Source organism: Phalacrocorax carbo, chromosome 16 (genome assembly GCF_963921805.1).
Source record: "Phalacrocorax carbo chromosome 16, bPhaCar2.1, whole genome shotgun sequence".
NCBI classification, from domain to species: Eukaryota; Metazoa; Chordata; class Aves; order Suliformes; family Phalacrocoracidae; genus Phalacrocorax; species Phalacrocorax carbo.
In genome coordinates this window covers 8,685,951-8,709,811 of record NC_087528.1, presented here as the reverse complement: position 1 = coordinate 8,709,811, position 23,861 = coordinate 8,685,951, and the positions used below count along the sequence as shown (strand labels likewise).

The 23,861-nt window shown below is 54.2% G+C and overlaps 1 protein-coding gene across 6 annotated transcripts in view; it reads left to right on the top strand.

The window, feature by feature from the left end:
* The first annotated feature begins 1,818 nt into the window (after nt 1–1,818).
* The window catches only part of BAIAP2 (BAR/IMD domain containing adaptor protein 2), a 50,808-nt gene continuing 28,765 nt past the window's right edge, over nt 1,819–23,861 (top strand). For all 6 annotated transcript variants that reach the window (XM_064467369.1, XM_064467366.1, XM_064467368.1 and 3 more), the window contains exons 1-3: nt 1,819–1,935; nt 11,844–11,919; nt 13,966–14,052. In XM_064467369.1, coding sequence (XP_064323439.1) covers nt 1,864–1,935; nt 11,844–11,919; nt 13,966–14,052 — 235 coding nt within the window. In that variant the 5' untranslated portion in view covers nt 1,819–1,863. The remainder of the gene's footprint in view (nt 1,936–11,843; nt 11,920–13,965; nt 14,053–23,861) is intronic.

The window sequence follows — 23,861 nt, the reverse complement described above, 5'->3', positions numbered from 1 at the left end:
CCCCCCACATCCATGACGTAGCGAAGAACTTACATAACAACTAAAAATAAGGTGATAGAGATGTGGATAGAGGCACTCTCTTCCCGGATGCTTGATCTGAAATCCTTTGCTGGCACTGGAAAGCCAGTGAGGGGCCGGTGTCCGGTTGAGGGAGCGGCATCCCGACAGAGCCGACCGCAGCCTGGCTGCTTGGGATGGAGCGGGCTCAAGCAAGGAAGGGGCACTGCGAGGTCCCTGCATCAGCACAGCTGAGCATCCCTCCTGGGGACGTCTCCAGTGGCAGCCTTGTTGCCCAGTCCCCCCCAAGGTTATGTCCCACCGCCCTTCCCTTTCTCAGTCCTTGTAGGAAAGGGTCGCTCCAGAAAAATGAGAAAAACCCTTCTCAGGGGTTGTAAATTCTTCCCTGTCCTTTGGAGTGTGAAACCTCTGAGGGGTTAGAAGCCAAAATGGGACCCAAATGCAGCCAGAGTGAGCAGTCGCCTTCAGTGCCTTCCCTTCTCCTCGCCAGGGCTGGGCTGGAGAGCAGGGGACAAGGGGAATAGAAAGGGGAGGTTTGAGGCCAAGGTACAGACTGTCTTGGGTACTCAGGCGCCTTGTTCTCGGAATTGATGGAGGAGGCGAAGGAGAAATACACGCTCCACTGCTTAACTGTTTCACCGCTTCTCACAGCAGAGAGGAGGGAGAGGAAGGAGAGGAAGGCTTGGCCCGAGGGCCGGAACAAGGCAGCCAGTGGCAGCTTGTGCCTGGTGCCCCCCAGGTGTTCATCCTCTGTACAGGCACATGGGGACAGCCCCAGCTGTGTAAAGCACTCTTCTAACCATGGGTCACCCTGAGGAGAGCGGCAGCCGTGGTGGGGAGGGCTGTAAGGCAGGGGCACTGGGGCGCTGGCTCCTCGTGCCCCTCGGGACCTGTGCAAATTTGCTGCCCCTGGCCCGAGGGACAGGAACCCACAGCTTCGCTGGCCCACAGGGACCTGATGGCTGGGAGGGCCAGCAAGGCGCTCCCAAGGACTCCCAGTGCCTGCGGGGTGAGGAGGTGTGAGCCCAGCCCACCCAGCCAGCCTGGCGGTGGGACAGTGGTGCGACAGTGAGGGGACGGGCAGGCAGGGGCTGCCTCTCCTCCTGCCTGGGCTGGTTTGCCTGGGCCAAGCCCTGCTCTGGGCTGAGGACAAGCACCATGAGGTGTGTTGCACTGGACTGGCTGTACACCATGGTGGCTGCTCACCCCACCTCTGCTCTCCTGGGCAGCATCGGCTGTCTTTCCCCATGTAAAACCACCACATTGCAAACCACTGGCTGCTTTTCCCCTTCCAGCTGCTCCTCAGCCATCCAGCCTGCGCTGCACATCTGGGGAACAGGGCACAGCACCAGGGGTGGGGTGGGGTGGGGGGCACAGCGAGGGTGCGGCGGACAGTGGGGCCATGGGATGAGGCATCTCAGGGACTGCGGTTACAGAGCAAGATAGAGGATGGGGTACGGAGGGGCATAGTATGGAGTATCAGGGGCTATAGCATGGGGTATAGAGGGGGTACAGGATGGGGAATGGGGTACGGGATGGGGTATGGGATGGAAACAGGGATGAGGAATGGGGTACAGGATGGGGAATGGGGTACGGGAGGGGGCATAGCAGGGTACAGGAGGCAGGTTAGAGGAGGGGGCACGGCACGGCGCGTCCCTCCTGCCCCTCCCCGAGCTCGCAGCCCTCGCTCCGCCGGTGCCCCCCCCAGCCCGGCTCGGTGCGGCTCCTCCCCGCGGGGCGGGACGGGGCGGGCGGCGGCCGCGGGAGCTGATAAAAGGCGGCGCTGCCGGTGCCCGGCGCTGCTCCCCGCTGCCCGCGCCCGGCTCCGCGCCCCCGCCGCCGCCCATGGTGCTGCCCGGCCCGCCCAGCATGTCCCGCTCCGAGGAGGTGCACCGCCTCACCGAGAATGTCTACAAGGTGAGCCCCGCCGGCAGCCGCCCGCCCGGCGCCGCTGCCCATTATTTGCGGGTTTTTCTTTTATTTTAAAAATTTTTTTCCCACCAACCTCCCCCCCCCCCCCACATCCCGCCCATCCTCCGCCGGCCGCGGGGCAGAGCGGGCGGGAGGAGCCGCCGCCGGGGGCCAGGGTCGCCCCCGCATCTCCCCCCCCCAGCCCCGGGGGTGCCGGTGCGGAGCCCCCCCCCCCGCCCCGAGCCGGCCGGGGCGGGAGCGGCTGCCGGGACCCCGCCGCTGCGGAGCCGGGAGCGGGGCAGGAGCGAGCCCCGGGCACCCAGAGCCCCCCCACGCCGTGCGGGGGAGCCCGCGGGGGACGGGAGCCTGCGTGGGAATTTGTCTTATCCCACGGGCGGGCAGAGCTGTCCCCGAATCACCCCGGGCTGGGGCAGGCGAGCCCAGCCCCGCCAACGCTTGCCTTTCTGCAACGACTAAAAGCGATCGGAGGTGTTTCTGTGTCTTGGTTATAGCTGGAGTTTGAGACTCTCTCATGGCTGGGTTTTTTTTTTTCCCCTTTGCTCCCAGTGTCATGAGAAACATAAAATAATTTATGTGCTTTAATTTTCCTCGTGAAGGAAGTGGTTTCTGCTCTGCTGGGTCCTGTGACCGAGTCTAATAAAACCTTTCTAGCCTAACATGTAATGCAGGATGTCATTTGTTAAACTGGAAAGCTTGCATGATTTCCTGCATTTTAAGTGGTTAGATTGAGTTACCTGGGAGCATTAAGTGGGGGTGGGGGTGGGACACCAACCCTCTGATAGAAAAATTTAGTACAAAAACACTACTAAGGCAGTGAAGTTCTAAACTCTTGGGTTTTGGGATCCTGGGGCATAACAGCTGTTCAGATGGAGCTAATGGCACCCAAAATCTTGGTTACTCTGATGCAGAGCGGGTCTGTGAATGGAGCCTTCTGGTTATGGCATTTAACTACAGCTGGGGCTCGGGTGTCCGGGACACCCTTCCACCCTCTACATGCAGCTGATGTACCCAGACCCACCACCCTGCGGGCTGTGCTCGGACTTGGGCAGAGCCCGGCACCGCGGGGTGTTAATGCGGTCAGGTCCCGGCACGGGCGGGAGCCTGTCCCTCCCAGGGAGCCGAGTGTTTGCGTACCAGCACGGCTCAGCCCCAGGAGCCGCTTGGGCAAACAGGGCGAGAGCTGCTGGAGCTCATCACCCAGCCCTGCCGGTCCCCTGGACTGGGTGGCGGTGCGGTTGGTCCAGGGACAGTTTCTGGGAACAGTTTCAGCTGGTGACTCAGTTGTTGTTCGAGGTGTGTTGTCCTCGAAGAACGGTGCTAATAGCAGGTTTGCGGAGCAGGTCAGTTTCCCCAGGCGCCGCCGTGTAAGGAGCGTGCAGGGCAGCTCATGGGCCATCGCGACAACTGTGCTTAAGTGAGGTGTGTTCCCCCAAGAGATGAGGGGTGAGTGCAGGCTGGGCTCTTCCTTGCCTCTGCCTTCATCCTTCCCGTGCTGTGTGAGCTGTGGGTCTAGAGCAGAGTGCCCTTGGCTCGGAACAAGCGGCAGCGCGTCTCCATCGAAGCCTGACGGATCTGGCTCAAGTGCAGAGGGTGCGCGGGGGCCTCTTGACCCCAAGAGCCAAAGATGGACCCGAGAATGGTCCAAAGGTCTGACTATCAGTTAGTGAATGCTTTAATTTCTCAGTATTTTAGTGGGAGCAGCTGGGTGTAGGGAGAGAGGATGGGGCTGGAGGCAGACCTTGTGGTTTTACCCAACATTGGCATCTCTGCGCTGGGAGCTGGAGGAGGACGGTCCTGACTCCATTTGTGATTCCTGCAGTGAATGAGAACCCTTTTCTCCCCTGAAGATGATGCTTTTCTTAGCCTCTGGAGATGTGTGGCACAGGGTGTGTGCAGAAACCCAGTGTTTGCCTGTTTCTTTGAGGGCTTCTGTGACCTCCTGGAGCCCAGTGCGAGGGCTGGAGGCTCAGCGATGGTGCTGACTTTCTGGGCTCTCCAGCTCTGTAAGCTTTGGAGTCTCCCACTCCAAAACCACCCCCAGTGTTTCACATCCCTGTTGTCCAAGGGTTCTTTTGTCCCATGCTTTTCTGGCCTGTACAGTAGCCTGAACACCACTGTGGTTGGGAAGAGACAACCCCAAGGAAAGGGGCCGATGCTTGGGGAGGGTTGGCCCTTGCCTCCTGGCAGCTGCCAAACCCCATGCCATGGAACAGGACCATGGGATGGATGGCAGCCCCATGCTTTGCTTCCAACCACCACTGTCATCTTGCTGGGATTCCGGCAGCAGCCAGACCAGGGGCCGAGCAGGTTCCCTGCGAGGTCTGGAGCAGGCAGCTCTCCGCGGTGGCTCCTTGTGCCAGGCATCCTCTCCCGCGCAGGCTTTCCCAAGGCGTTCTGCTCAGGAAGCTCATTGTAATCGTTTTCCAGAACCAGTGCTCACCCTCGGAGTGACTGTGCTAATGAGATGGTGGAGGAGCTGTCAGCCGCCCCCTTGCCGATGCTGCCACTACAGGCAGCTGCCTACACATGTGTAGTAATTACAGAGGGAGACGGAGGCTGCTGGCACCTTCCGCCAACGTAATCCCACCTTCCCTGGTGCTGATTCACTTGCGCGGACCCCATCGTAGTGGCGCAGCTGCTGGGCTGGGCTCTGCTGTGAGCACAGCGGGGTGAAGCCTCTCCGGCTGTGGGTGCCGGGTCAGGCTGCTCAGTGGAAGGGCAGCTCTCCAGGCTACTCCCCTTGCAGCCGCTCCTGAGCTCCGCTGGTCCCTTGCACAGGACTGTCTGTGTCCAGAAAGGAGGGACTGGCAGTTCTTCCTTCCCCCAAAGACAAATCTGTCTCATTTATGACAGATTAGATTATTGCCATTTACAAGCTAACCTCCATTTCATTTTAAAGCTGTTTCTTCGTGTGGAAGATCATTTTGCAATGGTGTATGAATAGCTCTGCATTTTAAGAGGTGTTTGCTTAAAAACACCCCAAACTCAAAGCCTAATTGTCTTGCACAAATGCAGGCATAATTCCTGATAGTCATTTGCTACACATCAGCTGTAATAAATGTTATTGCCGGCATAACAGCCTCTTGGCTCATTATCTCCAAGTCCAGAGGGAAGGGGAGAGATTCTTGCTCAAGTGAATCAGAAGGGAAATTGTGGGTGGTTTGGTGTGTCTGGCAGCGGAGGGATGATGCTGTGTGACAGGAGGAAAGAGCTGGCCCCTGAAGTCAGCCTGTGCCACTTCCAAATTCCATGAGCTCTGCTCTCGCTGTCTCAGCTCCCGGCGTTGGGGCTTCCCACACCCCAGATGTGGGAAACCTGTTGGCTGGATGCCGGGGGTTTGAGCCGACTGGGGCGGTCGGTGGCACGGCTGCGATCAATGGCAGTACCCAGCTCCCATGGGCAGCGGGTGCTGTGCGCCCACGTCATGGGGAAGCGGGTCTAGCTCTGCAAAATTCCTTTCCCAGCAGTAACTGTGGAGGTTGGAGGCCAGGCTTGTTGTCCTGTAGTGAGCAGGGCCTGGTCCTGCGGTGGTTTTATAGGACAATGTGTTTTTTTCCCGAAGTTGCATCTTCAAAGCGTCTTGGCTCTGCAGCGAGCCTGTTTGAAGCGAGGCGTTGTGCTGGTCCAGCCACAGCGTGGTGGGCTTGGCTCCGGCGCTGCCGCATGGCTTGGCACTGGGGTGGTGATGCGGGGCTGCCCTCGCCTTGTGCTGCTCCATCCCCTCTGCGGGCGTACCACGCTGCTGCGGGCAGGGAGAGCGGTTTCTGACCTCTGCGGAGGTGGTACATCTCCAAACTGTTGAAACTTGTGGATTAAGTGTTATAAAGCAGGTAGCTCCTAACTTGCCTGAGTTGCTTGCCATGCTGCTCCCTGGGATGGGGGCAGCCGCTGGCTCTGCCTTCGGTGCCTTGCTGCATTGAGCCTGCTCGTGGCTAAGGTTTCGCTCCCGTGCTGCTCGTGTTGCAGGGCAGGGTACGGCACGGGCCAGCACATACCGAGCGCCTCCTGTGCTGAGCTCTTGGAGCTGAAGTCTTTGGCCGAGTCGAGTCCCTTGCTGCGAGGTCTGCGGGGAAGGGGCTGGGGGACTGGCTCAGCAGCGAGATCCCAATCCTGGGGGGCTGGGGGACGGGTCTGCCTTGCAGGGTCAGCTGCTAGTGGGTGCTGATGAGGTGCTCCCCAGCGGGTGCTGTGAGCCAGCATGCTCGGGGTGCTCTGTGCACCATGCAGGTCCCCATTCCAGTTTCCTTGAAGCCCAGACCCTGATGGCAAAGACATTCAGAGCTCTAGCCCTGAAATTTGGGTCTCTTCATCCTCTGACATGACAGCTAGCAGAAATTAAATTACTTTAGATGTGGACCCTGGGTTTTTTTCAGATCCCCTTTCTTCTGAACTCTTTCTCCACTAAAGATTGTGCTGAGCTGTCTGGCTTTGGGGCAGGATCTGCGAGAGCCCTGGCTGGAGGACAGTGGCTCAGCTGTTCCCGCAGGCTGGGAGTGAGCTTTGGGTGGGCTTGCTGGCAATGAGGGAGTGATAGAGCAGAGCAGCCATCAGCAGCTCAGGTTGTGAAACGCTGCTGCTGTGTTGTGTGTTATGGTACACTGACATACCAGGGACTTCGGAGGGATGGGGATGTTCCTGGCAGCAGGGCTGTAAGGCGTGTGTGTGTTGTAAGCAACTGAAATCAGCCCTGCTAACAAGTCCAGTGAGGCTCCCCTCCCAGGAGAAACTTGGCTCTTAAAACTACAGGGCTGTCTTCTGATGGAGTAAGGCAGGACGAGCTGAGATGGAGGCAGCGCTGGGGTTTGTTTGGGCATTAAATATTAATACAGAAACAATGAAAGGCGTTCCTGGAGCAGGGCTGACCCATTTAGAAACAAAACTTCCTTATAGCTGAGCCACTTTTGCAGCGTGACTGTGGTGTAATGGAGAGTCCCGTGGTGCTGCCCCCTCCAACGGTGCTCGTCATGGTCACATAACATCTTGCTGTCACCCATGACTCTCCCAGGGAAGCTGTGGGTGCCAGGCTGAGCCCAGGCCACCCACGCCACTGCAGCATCAGTCTTGCAAGGACCTGTTTCGCCTTACTGCCATTTATGGGTGGCAAAGAATGGTAGTAGGAGATCACTGAAGTCCTTTTTTTGGCTCAAAGGCCATCATTTGTGTTCACTGCGGTGTCCGGGACGTCCCCAGCAAGTGCTGCGCAGGCTGTCCCTGCGGGGGGTGGCTGAGAGGGGACCCCGGGGCACAACGCACGCGGCAGCGTTCGTGGTGATGCTCATCCCTCAGACAAATCCAGGAGCGTCCTCGCAGTGATCCACGGTTGCCTGGCCTTTTGCCGTGTTCCTGTGTGGAGGCGAGGCTGGACATGAAGTCTGGCGGTAATTTCAGCACCGTAATCGGGGCAGCGTGTGTGCTGCTGACGGGCTGACGCAGCCGTGCGGGGTGAGGTCCCGTCCCAGCTGTGCAGTGACGCACCGCAGCTGGTGCCGCCGCCGATCGGCACCGGTGGTGCAGAGCCCCGGTGCCCAGCAGACCGCAGCTGCTGACCCTCTCCTGCCCCAGCCGTGCAAATGAGCGCCTGCTTTGTATTTTGGCCTGTATTCAGTTTTATGAGCTACCTGGGAGGCTGCGGGAATGGACCTGGGGAGAACAGTGCAGCCTGGTTTTAAGTGTTTGAGAGTTTTTGGGGGTTTTTAAAAGCCCTTAAGGAGGTGTCATGCAGGTCTTTCCTACGTGGGAGAAACCTAATGCAACCTGAACCACCTCAATTTCCAGCTTGTTCTTGGGGAGGACATAAACTTTTCCTTATGGGCTGACTATTACGGCATCAGAGCAGCCAGTAGATCCTTGCTGTAGTATGGAGCGTGCTTAGAGGGGAGAGACGGGGACCTCATTTTCTGTTGCCTCTTCTCCCCCTAATTCAGCAGGACTATGTCCTGGAGACCTCGTGCTTTGCATTAGTTTCATTTTTGGCAGCTGAATAAAGCCGTGCCAATCCCAGAGAGCTGAGTGGTATTACCCAGGGAATTTAGTGCAGTGGAACAAAGCAAAGCCCTTTCAACCTTTAGCTGCCAGGTTTTTTTTGTCTGTGTTTTTCTAAACTCTGCCCAGGCGGCGTGTGGAAGGCAAACAACTTGTGTGTGGTGCTGATGGAGCAAAATTTGAGGGAGAATGAGATTTGCTTTCACTACCAGAATTTTGCTGAATATTGGCTTTGCTGTAGTGTCCTGCAAACCTGGCTTCACCTCGCCAGCCGAAGGAAAGCCCTGCCGAAGACTGCGCAGGCACCTCTGCCCTCCCCGCTCCATGGGGCCAAGGGTGGGGGGTGGCGGGGGGTGTGCATCCACCAGTGACGCAACCTGCAGCGTCACGGGCGCGGTTCCAGCACCTTGCTGGCTGGCCTGTGTGCACAAAGTGATTGCTTGAGTGTGTTCTGTGGCATAAATATGTTTATTTTTCAATATATCTCCTTAGCAGCTGGTGGCTTTTCAGCTTCTCACCTGGAGGGGGATGTGAAGGTGTGTTAGTTCTGGAGTCATCTTCCCTTCCCACCCTGGAAGTGAGAAGGAGCTTGAAAAACTCTATTTTAATCTCTGTAACGAAGAGCCCTTTTCAGTGCCCTCATCCTGCTGTTTTTGTTGGAGTCTCCAGAAAATGTCTTAAAAACACTTTCAGCAAACTTCCTCCTAAGGTTTCATGAGTTTTATTTGGCAAGCAAAGAGTTGCCTTCCCCCCTGCTTCAGCTGATCAGTGGGACCCTTTCTGGGTTTTTTTTTTTTCTTCTTTATTGCTTTACAATGGCCATTGTCGGTCAGTGGGGAGCAGGATCCTGCCCTAAGCAGCGCCGAAGCTGCCAGGGCTGTCATGCTTTCGTTCTCTCCGGTTTGGGGAAGATGCAATGAATTTTTGGAAGGGGTTTTTTGTGAATCTGTGGTGCCACATCCGTCCCCTCAAGACCCACAGCTCGAGAGAGCAGCTTGGCTGCTTTAAGCCTTTGGGCACGGCGCTGCCCTCCTGGGGGCTGCTCTCCGTCGCTGCCATCTGCACCTGCCCATGCTCAGCGTGCCGTGCCATGGGGACGGCCGGTGCTCGCTGGTGCTCCTGCTCTGTAGATGATGCTTTGTGGATCCTGTTCCATCATTTACTTACTAAGCTTCGTGCTTCAGGAAGGTATGTTTACATAGGCACTGCTGCAAAAATTTTATTTATACATATATATGTATACATACATATATATAAACACTTACTGCACTTAACCTAGCAAACTGTTTAAAAATACCTTCCCCACAGAAATTCTGCCAATATTTCTTCTTTATAAACATTATTCAGACTGCTCAGGCTGAGCTTGAGCATGATGGAGGCTGTAGACGCGGCTCTGCTGGCAGCGGGGACGTATCCCTGTCCCTGCCATGGGCACCGATCCCACTCCTCCAGCCGCTTTGTGGGATAACACAGGTGGATTTTTTTGGCTGAAGTTAAACATGATGTGGGAAGGACAGAGCAATCCTCGTCAGTGTTAATTAGCTCCTGTCCAATTGTCTCCTGCAATTAGGGGAAGCAACTTGCTACATGGCTTGTTGCTACAGGTTAATTTTCTCCTTCCAAGCTGAACGTGCTCACTAAACTGCTCCGTGCTGCCCCAAAGCAGCTTCCACGTGCACTATGTTGCTGTGTAGTTTGACCTGCAGCCTTAATTAGCGATGAAGCTTCTCGTTAGCCTCGTGCTTGCCTGTCAGGTCTCTGGGAATTGTCTTCTGCCCTTTGCAGGGCTGCGTATAGTGCTGTGGGATGGATCCAAAAGCGCTGAGAGCTGCTGGGGTGGTGGGATGGTGGCTTCGGGGCATTGCGGGTTGGGCTGGTGCTCCAGCCTTGGAGCAGTCGTCCTCAACCTGCTGCCGCAGCCGGGAGCGGGGCTGCTGCTGTTGCTCCTCGGAGGATCAAAAGGATTTCTCCTGCCAACCAATACTGGTGCCTAGGTGATGCCTCCCTCCCCGGACAGCGTGCTCGACGCTGGCCCCCGAGCTGGCGTCCCGTGTGGGTTCCTGCTCGCTGAAATTACAAAATGGCTGTTTGAGCCAGGGGAAGGTGCTGGCTGAGCCTTGCACACATGTACCTGCGGAAGAAAATTAAACTGTCACGCTCTCCAAAGGCCAGGCAGCAGGAACTCGGGATAAAAATGCCTCAGGCAGAAAATGAGCTTTATAGTGTTTGGCCAGCTTCAGATGAAGCGACAGATGCTTAATCAGCTTATTTGCCCTAAGTGTCTGTCTGTTGTCTTCCCTCCCCTTCATGGGATGGGACCCTGCCAGCAGCATGGGGTGGACGGGTGCAGAGCCCTCCCCTCCCCGGGGGGAATGCCTGTGCATCCCTGCTTGGGGTGTGCGGGGACATTTAGTCATTAAACTTAATTTTCTGGCAGGACCCCTGGTGGGAGGCTGTCAGGGCAGGGCAAGGGGCTGTCCCCGAGGTGGGGCAGGGGCTTGGGACCAGCTCTGGGGCTGCCCTGCTGCAGCTGGGTTTGGTCTGGAGGTCGGATTCACAGGGAGAGAATGGAGATTTTGTTGTTGCTTCCACAGCTCGGCTGGGAATTGGTGTCTGGTTTTAGAGATGCTATCGGCTCCAGGGATTGAATAGCCCTGGCAGGGGAGGGTCAGTAGCTGCTGTGCCAAATGTACAAAGAGCCGTTCTTTGTGAGCCGATTATTCCTTCCCCCATGTTTAAATAAGGACCTTAAAGCGAGGGAGGAAAAGCCGTCAGACAGCGCTTCTGGTGTTCACCGACACCCTAATTTATGCATTTATAGGCAGGTGGAAAATGACACCAAGTGCTTTGAGAGCGAGGTGTAATTCCTTGCACATGGCTTCAGCCGTGGCTGGCACCAGCTCGGTGGGGACGATGGTGGCTTTGTTCTGTCTTCAGCTCCTTGGTGGTTATTTTGAATACCGCTCTTCAGCCCTGTCTGCTTTTCCATGATAGACCAAGCTGATGCTGCTCTCTGAGGCCATCCCAGGCATGGGACATCACCAGCCATCATCTCCCAGAACTCAGGTCAACTTTGTGGTTGGCCTGAGGGCCATTGCCTGCTGTCTCAAACAGCCACTTACGGTTATTATTATGGTTATATTTGCCATATCTGATAATTTTCTGGTTTGGGGCATTCACTTATCTCTTACAGTGAAGCACCCGCACAAGGGATCTCACGCTGGGGCACTGCAGAGATGCCTTGTTATTGACCCTTTGCCTTGTGATGTTCAAAACCCAAGCTTGGTCCCAAGCTTTAGCTGGGGGAGGAAGAGAGCATACCTGGGGCATCTTCCCTCCCTGCTGTGTCTGGGCTCTGCTCTCGCCTGGTGTCGGGGCGGTGCCAACGGCACCCGCTGGAGCTGGCGTGGGGGAAGAGCCCCCTGGAGAGGTTGGCCTCGGTGAGAGGTGACGGTGCCTCCGGCCCGCTCTTGCGGAGGGCTAGAGGTGGCATAGCTTGAAGTGGCAGCACAAGTTGTTGCATTCAGCTGCTGTCCCGGCTACTGTGTTCAACAGCTCTTATCGTAGCGCTTGGTTTAGCGTTGGGCTACTTCTGCACTGCCCTGATCCTTTTGAGTCACCCAAAATGAGAAGAATGTCTGCCCTTCCAGGCCAACAGGGCTGTTCTTTTTGTGCATTATTTGCAATACCTGGTTATACTTAAGGCTTCTTGGGGTAAAAGCAGCATCCTCATGCAGACGTTGGGAAGCTTGGGTTGAGTTGCTGAGAGATGGGAGGGGTTTTTTTTTGTGCTGTTGCTGCATTGATGAACGCAGAGTTCAGCGTGGCTGCCCGCAGGGAGCGCAGAGCTGCCCCGTCCAGCTCCCGATCATCTCTGCTAACCCCCGATGATGTTGTTCTGTTTCCTTTAGACGATCATGGAGCAGTTCAATCCCAGCCTCAGGAATTTCATTTCTATGGGGAAGACCTATGAAAAAGCCTTAGCAAGTAAGTGAAACTGCATTGCTGGTGCATTTATTGCTGAAATGCTGGGGGCTGCAAGGCTGGTGAGGGGTCGCTGGGTCTGGCTGGACGGTGTGGCCTCAGAAGGGAGGAAAGCTGGAAAACCAGTTTGGGATGCTCTTTTTCCCTGGGAGAGCAAGGGGAGGAAGCTGGGGAGATGGTTCTTGGACCTCCATGCAACGCTTACGTCATTAAGACATGCAAGGCACGTCCGTGCTGTGGGGCCACAGATGTGGTAAGGATTCGAGTGTTGAAATACTGGGTTGCCACTGGATAATAAACACATCTCCAACCAGTTGATCTTTAAATGTTACTTTAAAATATTTAGAACTAAGATTTTAAGTTCTGTTTAAATGTGTGTTATTGAAACGCTCAAATTGCCCAGAAGAATGCATTCGAAGAGAAGAAAAAAAAACCTAAAAACATGGGTGGCAGCTCTTGGTTGGGAATACAGGGTCCTATTGGGAGTCATTAGGAAGGTGTAGATTTAAATGATCAAAAGTAAAATATGAGTTGATGAAAACAAAAAATGGACTATTTTGACTTACAATTACTTTGCATACTGCCTGGGCCCTTCTCGGCTGGGTTTTAAGGAGGTTTAAGGCAGGTTCTGTTTGACCCCAGAGGCAGCTGCGCTCTTTCAGGGAGAGCTCTGCTCACTTCAGAGCTGTGCTGCACATCTCCATGATTTTATTTTTTAATTGGTTCAGTGAAAAAGCCTGTAAGGAAAGAGGCTGTCATAATCTTAAGCCAGTGGAAAAAAAATATTTTGGTGTCTCACGTTCTGAAACACCAGTGTTTGAAATACGACCTTCGGGAAGGATCTGTGCTTTCTTGCTTTGTGCTTGGAGCAAATTCTATTTCCCACAAGTCAAATGAGTTTGCTGGATGTTTCAGTGAAGGATTTTTTAAGATACAGACCTCCTGCTGTTCTCAGGTACAGGCACTCCCCTCCATGCAGCTTTCTTGCCAGTTCTCAGCACTGTTTTTAATTAGGTTTTAATGGGTCAACTGGGCATAATGTGGGAAGTGTCTGTCCATCCCGGTCCACTGCACAGGGGCTGTGAACTCGGGTCCCTCAGGGATGGGGCACTTAATACACCTTTACAAGCAGCAATATTTCCCAGCTGCTCCTAATGATGTTCAGGAAGCAGGGGTTTGTGGTTTGGGTGTGTGTCACCTGCTGTTTCCTCGCTCCGGGTCTCCAGCTGGGTGCAGGCAGCAGGGAAGGGAGGAGAGGAAGGGTCTGCTGGGGGAGAAGAGGTTGCACTTGGGACTGTGGTTTTTCATTTGTTCTTCTGAAATGTTACTGATAATGCAGCTTTTACTTACCCGGGTGGTGGAGTCCATTTATAACATGCTGTTTTATCCCAGCTTAAGTTGAGCACAGTGTAACTGCAGCGTTTTGTGGATAACCAGTATGATCACTTGTTTTCTATTTTTCGCACATCCCTGCTGTGAATATGCTTTGAAGCCCAAGGTCTTCCTGTAATTTTTAAAATTGTCTTCGGTCATCCTTTACTTTGGATCTCTGAGCTTGTGGGGGCATCTGAAGGAAGTGTCTTAATCAGTAATTCATGCTGGAAGAGGCTTCAGCACATAATTTGACGGTGTTGAGCTAAAGCTGTACAACATGTTCTCGTGATTAGAGGAAACCCCCTGCTTATCTGATTAAAGTGGAGTGTGTAGCTGGAATGTCAACAAACAAGACTGAACTATAATGAAAGTCTGTGATATTCAATTATTCCACAGTGATTTTTCTGAGCAGCATTAAGCAGGCTGATGGTTACTCTGGAATGAAAACCACCTAGGTCCTGCACATACCTTGTTTCCCTCCTAAATAGCCCTGTAATCTTGCTGCTCGAGTTTCTTCTTTCTTCACTCATTTTTCTTCTGTTTGTTGTCTAGTCCCTCCCTGTGGGGTTAAACCCTTTGAAGTAATGTCTGTTTTAGTGTCTAGTATCTATTCTGTGCCACAGAGGTTGTAATAGCCATTAAAGAGAATATAACCTGCATGCTTTATGCTTTTAGGTATGACATACGCAGCAAAAGGATACTTTGATGCTCTGGTTAAGATGGGAGAGTTGGCCAGTGAAAGCCAAGGATCTAAAGAGTTGGGTAAGTCACCAATCTCCTGTTAAATGGAGTCACAGTCTGGAGCAGGCTCTGAGCACAGGAATGAAACCAGATTTTTGCTGTTGATGGGGATAACAAGCTCAATGCGGAGCTGATCCTGCATCATGTGAATGGTAAAAGTGTCTCTGTACTTACTGTAAATGTAGCTTTAAAAAAAAGCCTGCTATTCTTAGTGTTAGGATTTTGGGGCACTGTTGGCTTGTGGTGTTTGCAAAGAGGAAGCATTTGCAGAGAGCGGTTTTGCTGGCATTTTTGTCTTGCTTTGTAAGGGAGAGAAAAGCACCAGCTTCTGGTCTGGGAGCTGAGGCAGTGCTGCCCACCTTAGCCCTTTGAAGAAGGGGATGATGCAGGGGCGAGGGAGCGGTGTGGGGAATGGGCAGGTCAGCTGTTCTGAAGCAGTGTTTTTCTTGGTAGAAGTCACCCAGTGCTTGGGCTGTGCATGCTCAAGCGAGCTAAGCCCTGCTGAGTGTGGCAGAGCTGTTGCAAGATCTGCATGCTGCCTGCAGCTTCCCAGTGCAACGCAGCTGGTGACTTGTATTTGCTCGGTTGATCAGAGTTGTGACAGACATCATGAGCTGTGATGCTTGGTGCCTTCTTTTCCCTTTCTTACTCCTCTGGTAGGTCATTTGGGAGCTGCTTTTGCAGTCTTGCCCTCGCTCAGATGTGACTCCTGTGTCCTCCCTCCTCGCTGCTGTTTCGCTGTGCAGACATGGTTTGAGGTGGCCCTTCTCCCAGCTCCCCCCAGGGATGCTGCAGCCTCTCGCTGAGGCTCTAGTGCGGCTGAGTTGGGTTTTGGTCTCGTTCCCTGTGCAGTCCCAGTTGAACTCCTCTTCCCAGTCCCTGCTGCAGGTCTGGCTCACCAGGTTGCTGCGCTAGGAGATGGCAAACTGCTCATTAATGCGATCTCTGAGGCGATCGATTAACAGAGAAGAGGTTAAACTGAAATTACTCTAAAGGCTGATGAAGCAATTGGTAAACAGCCCCTCGGAGGGGCCAGGCTTTGGTTTCGCCATGTTATGCTCGGTGTCAGACTCGGCTTACTCCCAGCCACGGGCTGCTCCAGCTCAGCCGTGCACAGCTCGCTGGCTGCGTCTGAATTTTGATGGGAAAGCAGTAAGTGTCTATGGAAACCGATTCTGTCACTTGGATTCAAGCTGCCTATAGCAATCTGTTTCTGTTTAATAAATAAACCAAAAGAGCCTTACGTGCAATGCGTGCAGTGACTGAGTTTTGTAAAGGCTGTGCAGACCTTGCCGTCTAAGGGCTTCCTCTTCTTCCTCTTTGGGGGTGAAAGACACAGCAGCTCTGCCCTCCTGGAAGTGAAAGCTCGGGAAAGCCATACCAGAAGTGGTTCAGCTGGGCGAGGGCAGGAGCTTGGGGACCGCAAACCCTGCCCCCCTTCAGAGCAGCTCCAGGCTTTGCTCACGCTTAAGACCAGGCTTTGGTGTCTTCTGGTGGTCCTACTCCCTCGCCTAAGAATGGCAGTTTGACACAGGCGTCCTTAGTGCGCTCCCGCAGTCTCCCGATGTACAATTTGGTGTGTGGCTGGAGTATTCTGGGGTTGCATTAAAATGTTTCCATATTACTGCGCCTTCCACTCTTGGTGTGAGTGCATTTGAGGGAGGGTCCTGGCAGCTCCTGCTCAGCCCAGAGCTGTGACAAGTGGCTGCTCCTCAGACCTTTTGGTTTGTTGATCTTGCTGATATTTATTGTGGCAGCTTCTCTGTGCAGAAGAAAGTTAAGATAAAATTTCTGGCTGCAGTTTACTGGAGCTGATAACAGTGGGGGGCACAACCCCCTCCCAGTGGGACGTATAAACAGGGGCTGAAAAATGTTTCACATCAGGGCTGTGCTCACCAAAGGTACAGCTTTTCCTGGGAACACCTTTACCTTATCGGTCCCTGTGCTGTGATTGCTGATAGTGCCGGAAGCAAGTGCTGGGGTCTGGGTTATTTCATTCCTTACTAGAGGCAGCAGCAAACGGGGATGTTCATAACTGCTACTTGCATTAATGTTGTGCCCCTGCCACCCCCTCCCTGTGCGGGTGGTTTCCTCTGTGAGCAACGGGACAGGGAAAGCTGCTCCAAGACGTCAGGTAGGACTGTGGGATGCTCTGGTTGGGATTGCAGCTCGCATCTGTTTCCAGATTCCATGGGAAAGAACCTGAGATTTTTGTTTCCCTCCTTAACCCTTTTTCTTTCTGAACGTGGATGCTTCTCTGTTGTTTCTGGGACAGGAGGTGTCAAAAGAACATAAATACTGCAGATCTCATGTCTGAAGTGTGGTTAAGGCAGTCACATCTTTTCCCAAGCTCTCTTGCCTGCACTGCAATGATGCTGCCCATGCTGGGCTGGCTGTGGGGGCTCTGCACCCCCTGGGTGATGCAGCACGGCCAGGGACCGGGAGCTCCGGGTGGGTTTGCAGTGCCCTGGGGAGCTGGGTGAATGCTCAGAGGCTGCCCTGTGCCAGGAGAGCTGCTGCGGCTCTTCGGTGCTCAAAACCAGCCGTGTTTTCCTGTCATCATCTCTCCGACAGTACTTGTGACCCCAAGGAGTTGCTCTCTAAGGTGGGCACTGGAGAGCTGCCTGTCCGCGGCCGGTCCCTGGCTGTGTGCAGCCGTGCCAGCTGTCTGGTGCAGCGAGCTGGAGTGGCTGCTTCTGCTTGGAGCTGGCTCCTTTTAAAAACACATTCCTCTGATAGTAGTGATGCTGCACGTTTGTCTTGCTGAAAATATTTAGCCTGCCGGAGTGTGGCCTCCACGCTTAGGTCTCTGCTCACCAGCTGCTTAGCACTTCACTTTTTTTTTGTAAATTCTCCATCAGATTTTAGCGATTGTGTGTAGACAGGATAATCCTGGGTGGTAATGGAAAGCCTAGCGATAATGAAATACTTGAGCTCTAATCGGCTCTGTGGCTTGAGTTTTTGGGTGCAAGTGTCTGGCGGGGGCGTACCTCTGTCTGAACCCCACTTCTGAGTTTTGGGATGTTCAAAGTCTGTTTTATTGTTGGTTTTGTTTTTTAACTGAAGTGATGCTCTGGCCAGGTTACAGGGTGTAGCTGTCGCTTGTCCCCACGGAGCAGAAGTTTGTCCTGAGACAATTTGCTCTGTGCAATTCCTTATCAGTTTAGCTGCTTTATGCTTTCCACAACCTGGGAAAATCCTCCTGTGCCTCATGAGGAGCTGCGGTTGCTCCGTGCTCTGGAACAGCTCCCGGTGCCACACGGGAAGTGGGGGAGAAGCCCCGTTATGGGAACTCTTCGGGCGCGGGCTGCTGGGCATGCTGCGGAGGCAAACCCTGGGGGGGTCGCTGAGACGGGTCAGCGGTGGCCGCGAGGATCAGCTCGTGGTGGCGTTCCCGGGACAGATGGCACGACGGCAGCGTCTCCCCTCCCTGCTCTGCTCTCCGGGCTGCTGCCCAGTTGCTGGCACTTGGAGGGTTAGACCCATGCCCACAGCTCTTCAAGAGAGGCTCCTTATGTTCTTCTTCACATCTCGGCGGTTGCTGTGGTGGCTTTGGGAAGCTGAGAAGCTGGTGCGGAGGTTTGCTCCAGGCTTAAGCCGGGAATGGTTTGTAGACACTTCTAAGGAGCTCCAGTCTCATGCGTGTGAGCGCTCGGGTGACTTTGGCCCTCGTCCGGCTCCTGCTTAGGTTCCTTGGGTACTACTCAAAATGTTTTCTTATGTCCCCCTTGAAAACTAGGCCATACAAAGTCATGGGAAGGGGTTTTCTTCTCCAGGGAAGCATGTGCCTGGTGAGCAGAGCCAGAGGCAGTTTCCACCAGGCTGGGAGTGCACTGGGATGCTGGGACTGAACAGCACCTGCAGGAAACTCCTTCAGGGCTGGAGGTGGATTTTGCTTAGCAATTGGTTTCCTCGAAGGTCCTTTTGAATTAGTGGAGGCTGCTCTGACTGAACTACAGTGCTAGGAAAGGGCAAGACATGCAGTAATTAGTTGACTGTTGTTGAGCTGAAATGAGCTTCTGGTAGATAATGGCTTTTTTCTGATACAATTTGCATATTAAAATCAGGACCCGTGGCACCATCATGGTCCACTCATTTGCTGCAGAGCTGTTTGGTGTCAGTGGAGGGTGCTGGGCTTCAAGACGTTTAAGCCATTTCCATACAGCTTTTAAAACACTGAGTATCATGGAGGGGTGCAGGGCAGAGCCATCTCTGCTGGGCATGCTGTGCCTGAAGAAGGGGATCTGTGGTCAGAGCTGGGCACAGAGCCTGGTCCTGTCCATGATGCTGCTGTAGAGCCAGGGTGCCTCCAGCCTGCGCCCTGGTGGGACAGCCAACCTGGCAGCTCCGGGTGAGGAGCAGACCAGCCTGGTGGGATGCCCACGGCTGCCCAGGCGAGTTCAGATGCTTGTCTTCACTGCAGCTCCTCAGTCTGGCCCGGCTCTTGGCGGCGGCGTGGTTCGGAGGCTTTGTGCTGTGCTGGGGAGAGGGATTAATCTGTTAATTGGATTCGCAGCCGCTTCCTGCAGCAGCGGAGATGCAGATATAGATCCCGCAAATGTCAGAGGTTGTCACAGTGTTCAATGTGCGACCGGGACTGCTGGAGCTGGTGGCTGCTCTGGTGCCCGATGTCCGCTGGGGACCCGCCAGAGCAGCGCCCAGAAGAAATGAAGCTGAACTCCAGGGAATATTTGCCTGTGATGGGTGACTTGGTGACCCTGCAGTGAAGTCCCTCTGCCCATGGAGATGAGCTCCTGGGTGGGAGAGCGGCAGTAATCGTGTTGCTTGACCCTTTTAAAATTGGACTTAATGATGCACTTAATGGCTTGCAGGTAACAACTTTGCGCTGGTGGAAGAATGGATGCTCTGGACCTGCATTTCCACCTACGATTCTGTTAAAAGGCCTAATTTGCCAGAGAAATTGTTCCAGAAATTCAGGACTCTGTCTCCAAGCTATGTAGTTCACTCAGGGAAAGAAACTGTAGGAATGGGCTTGCTAAGGGTGCAGAAACACAAGAAAGATCTCTTAAAAACCACTGCCTGCCTCAGAAAGGGACTCTTCTGCTGTTCGTATTGCCTTTTCACTGCCTTCAAATCTTCTTATTAAAAGCAGACTGCCAAAGCAGTAGGCTTGTTCTCACCAACCTGTGTTTGGGTAAGTAATGGTGGAGGGTTGTTAAATGAGCGTCTGCAAAGAGCATGTTGCCCGGCTGGAGTTTCTTACACGTAGCAGTTGTGTGTAACATTTGGGTCTCACCTTCACTGGTGACATCTTCCAGGGATGCCTACCTGCTGCGTGCCCAGGCACCGTGCCCAGGACAAGCCGCTCCAGGGATGCCCCATCCTTTCAGGAGGGACGGAGGGGCTGTGTGTGTCCCTGGGCTGGTTTCCGCCATCCGTCAGCAATGCTGTGAGCTTGGCAGATTTTAGGAAGGAGCACAGCTTGCGGTGTGGCTGGCCACACAGTCCTGGAGGTGTTTGCTTCCCCTCCTGGGACTGCTGGTATACAGGGTGGGTTGGTTCATGTGGGTCTGAGCCGGGTGGCTGCAGGCTGGTGAATGTGAGGTCTCTGCAGTCCTGTTCCTCTGTGCTAATTAGTCCTGTGCCACCAATATAGCTGCTGCCAGAGCAACTGGGCTCTAGGGACTCGATGGTCTGTACATCATGGTACAGATACGTGACCTGTACGCATCCGGGGGTGGCTGCTGGGAAGCGCGGGGCATCGCAGATCACCCAGGTCTCTAACCTCCTGTCCCTGGTAAAAGTGTCAGTGGCGACTGCTCAGCCTGGAAATGTGTTGCTGAGCTTGCCTGAGTCAGAGTGCCTTGGGAAGCTTTTGCCTTTTTCTTTACCTTGTCTCTCAATAAATAAATAAAAAAATGTCTTAAGCTTTGCCAAGCTGGGTTGAAGCAGATGCTGCAAACAGAGCTGATCATTGTAATGCTGATGAGTCGCTAATATAACATCAACAAATCGATGCAATCCTTTGGGGCTGTGATAAGTGAAACCTTTTTGAAGAGGAAATAGATGAATCAGCACGGTGAAGCTGATTGTTTCCCCACACTTGTATCCTTCCCACTGCACACGCACCGATCTTCCCCCAAGTTGTCTTGCGGTTGAATGTCAGAGCTGATCAAGTCAGAGCCTTCTTGTCTGGATGAGGTGTTGGGCTGTGAAGTGCTCCTCTCCGTGGCTTGAGGGCTCGTTTGCGACATGTGCTGTGTCTATGAACTCGGATCAAGATACGTTAATATGAGAGAAGAGAAAAAAGATTGCAGAAGTAGCATGCTTCTGCCTTAAATCTGGCTAGATCAGATCTTCAGCATCTGACATGATGTGTGAGCAGGGTTAATGCCAGCCTGTGTTTACAGGGTGGGGGGGGAGGTGGCCACGCTTGCTGCTGGTGGCCAGTGCTGCAGCTGGTGGAAAATGGAAGGTGTGAAACTGGATGGCATGCTGGGCTGAAAGGGGAACCGGTAATCGCTGGGCTGAGAGCCTTGCTCTGCTGCATCCAGGGGCAGGAGCTCACCCAGAAGCAATGCTTTGTTAACAACATGTACGGGGCTGATGCTCTCCACCTCACTCCCCCCAGAAAGACCCCAAACCGATAGAACTCTCCTGTTCAGCAGGTAACTTTGCTCAGCAAAGTCCAGGAGTGAAATGGGTGCCTGTGTGAGCAGTGCTTGGTGCAGAGCCCTCCTGGCCCCTTCTCCTGCAGGCATCCAGTGCTTTTGCATCTCCGCCTGCCCTGGGAACATGCTGGTGCAGGCGCATCCCCTCCCTGGGTTCGGGTGCTTGCTTGGCATCAAAGGATTCAGCTAATAGCACTTAACCAGCCATTGAAAGCAGATTTTTTTTTTTTCTCTTAGGTTTCAGGAGCTCAAACAATTTGCCCTGTTACTGTCTGTTGCTTTTTCTCATTAAAGAGCTAATATTCCTTTCCTGCCAGCTTGGTTACTTCCCTTGACGGCACCGTCGCTCTTCCTGGTCTCCCTTAATGAAAAGCAACAGGGAGAAGTCGAGCACAACATCAAATAGTGGAGGAGCTGAGCCCCGCACTCCTTATTTCATCCTTTCATGCTCTTCATTTGGGATCTGAATCTCCAGAACAAGTGATCTTGACAGCGATGCCAACAGTGCTGCAATCTCTGTTACAGGAGCAAGGAGCGATGCTGGCGAGGATGCTGTGCTGTTGCTTGTCAAAGCATCCCTGCTGCCGGGCTGATGCCTGTGTCAGCGGGAGCTGGTGGCCAGTGGCTGTGGGACTGGCTCTGTGGCTTCCTCAGGGAGCCAGTCCTGCAGCTGCTGGCCCTGGCTCCCGCTGTCTTTGCAGGACAGGCTGCGCTGCTTCAGCCCTGCACAAGAATCAACATGTTCTGGCTCGGAGCAGTTTGGCTTCTTTGCCAATGCATTGTTTGTTTTTTGGTTTTTGGTTTTTTTTAAATGGCTCGTATTTGAGAGGGTGGGGGAAAAAAAAACCTTAGGCTCTGAAAAGTCAAAAGGAAACCCTGTGAGGTGGGTTCCTAGGGCTCTGCCTTCTGGAGGGGCAGCTGGCTTGTGTGTGGGGCTTGTGGTGCCGATAGCAATGGGAGGGATGTGGAACAACCTGTTTGCCTGTTCCTGGCTGGGTGTGGTAGGGAAGGGCCCACAATAGACCCTATAGTTCTCCTGGAGCGATACCATGAGTCAGACAGACGTAAATAGCAACTCCTCCTCTCCTGTTTGTGCTTTGCAGCCTGTGGAAAGGTGTGTGAGCCCAGCAAGGGCAGGTGAAACCCAAGCTCTGCAGTCCTACCATTCCCTGTCTTTATTTTTGCCTCTGGGCTTAGGTGAGGCACTTAACCTTTGGGTTTCTTGACCTATAGGATGTGCATTTTGGCAGCAAAGCTAGTATGGTCCTCTCACTCTGTACAGGATTTACACTGTCACCCAAGCTCTCGCCCTGCTCTCTGCCTTGCCGCACAGCAGTAATTACTGTGTTGAACTTGCAAATACCACTGGTAGGTGATGCAAAACGCCCGTGGTGTGGGTGGCCGTGCTGCTGCCGGGGCTGGGGCGTGTGCCGTGGTCCCGGCCCTGCTGCCGAGCTCTGCTAACGCCTTGCGGGATCTACTGTCAGCACAGTGCCGCGGATCCTCTTCTGAGCCAGGGTTTGAAATATTTGGGCTTTCCAACTACCGTGGTATCTCCTAGTCACAGTTTAACTTCTTCCCTCCTGCCACGCTGGTTTAGTCTGGGTGGTTTTGGGGTGAAATCTGTTAATGTCTAACAAGGTCTATAGGGCTTTTGTAGTGGTGAAGCAGCTCATGGTGTGGAAGTATCAGGGTGTCAGAGATGCTATACGTGAATTCACATGGCGCCGCAGCTACTATTTAGGGGATTTAGTTCAAATCCTGCCACTGCCCCGCGTGGGCTCCCAGCGATGTTGGAGGCCATGAGAAGCCTGGAGCTGATTCCTTCGGAGCCGGCTGGGTTGTCTCAGCCCGGGGAGAGGCTCCAGAGGAAGCTCTTGTGCCTCCCCGCAGCCCAGTGCTGGGCAGGCGTCCAGCCGCCTTCCTGCGCCGCGCCGGCTGCGGGGCTCACCTTGAGCCGCTCTTGGTGCTGGGCTGGCCGCACCGTGCGGCAAACTGGCCGTGGCAGGGGAGCGGACGCCCGGGCTGGGATGAGGAGCAGCTTGCAGCAGGGCTGGTGTGCTCGGTGGCAAAGGCAATGCACCACTGCTCGCTTCGATGCACCACTACTCGCTTTGATGCAGGGCTGAAACTCCCCCTGCTCCTGCTGTGATAGGAGCCAAGGGGCAGGTGGTGGAGGAGAAAGTCTAAACAAAAAGATGCATATCTTGAGATATCCACACCAGGCACCTCCCTGGCTGCTGGGAACAGGTTAATTCCCTGCATGAGGAATGCAGTGCGGGCAGAGCCCTGTTGTCCCAGTGCAAGGGGCTGGGTGTAACCCAGTGCTGGATTTTGGGATATGTATATTATTTTTGAGCACCCTGGTCTCTGCTCTCTGAGTGGGCCGGGAGCTCAGCAGTGGTGGCCAGAAAGCCTCAGACAGCCCTGCACTGGCTTTCTCAGCCAGAGTTTCCCCTCTGGTCAAACGGGAAGCAAAAGGGAGAGGGGGGTGGTGTGAGCTTTGGAAATAATAAGCAAGCCACCCTTGCATTGATATACTCTTGAAAAAGCAATCTCAGCCAAGCGACGGCGTTACGTCATTGCCTCCTTGCAGTGGGAATTTGTGCACTTCCCATGATTGAGCTGTCGCAGCCCAACCGGAGAGCAATTTCCTGGCAGTCTCGTGGTGGTGACCCCTTGCCCGGACCAACCCGTTCATGCATGAAGCTCTTCACTGCAGACGTGCATAGTTGCCGCAGCCAGCTGCCTGCTCAGTGTGAGCGCCGGGTGCTGCTCCACTTTGCTCAGCACCTTGCGAAGGGGCTGTAAAAGTCACAGCTGGCTCGGTGGCTGCGGAAATCTCAGCACATGGTTTTTTCCTGGCGAAGGAGCGGAGCTGCAGCCGTGCCATCTGGTCGTCACCTCGCTTTGCGGGATGCTTTGTGCCTTGCTGCTCTCTTGAGGAGCCAAGCAGGGGCCACGGGGGGATGGCGGCCCTGGTGCTGGTCGGTGCTGGCTGAGCAGTGGCTGGTGCCACAGCCACATCTGTTACTCCATTGACCCATGGCAGAGGGGGCCGATGCCTGCCAAGGATGAAAAAGGGTCAGATTTTAATGTTTGCAGAAGGCTTTGAGACACAGTGTATGGTGCAAAGTACAAATTGCTTCAGCCACAAGAGCAAAGAACTGTTGGGCCAGGCTGTTCCTGATCGGCTGG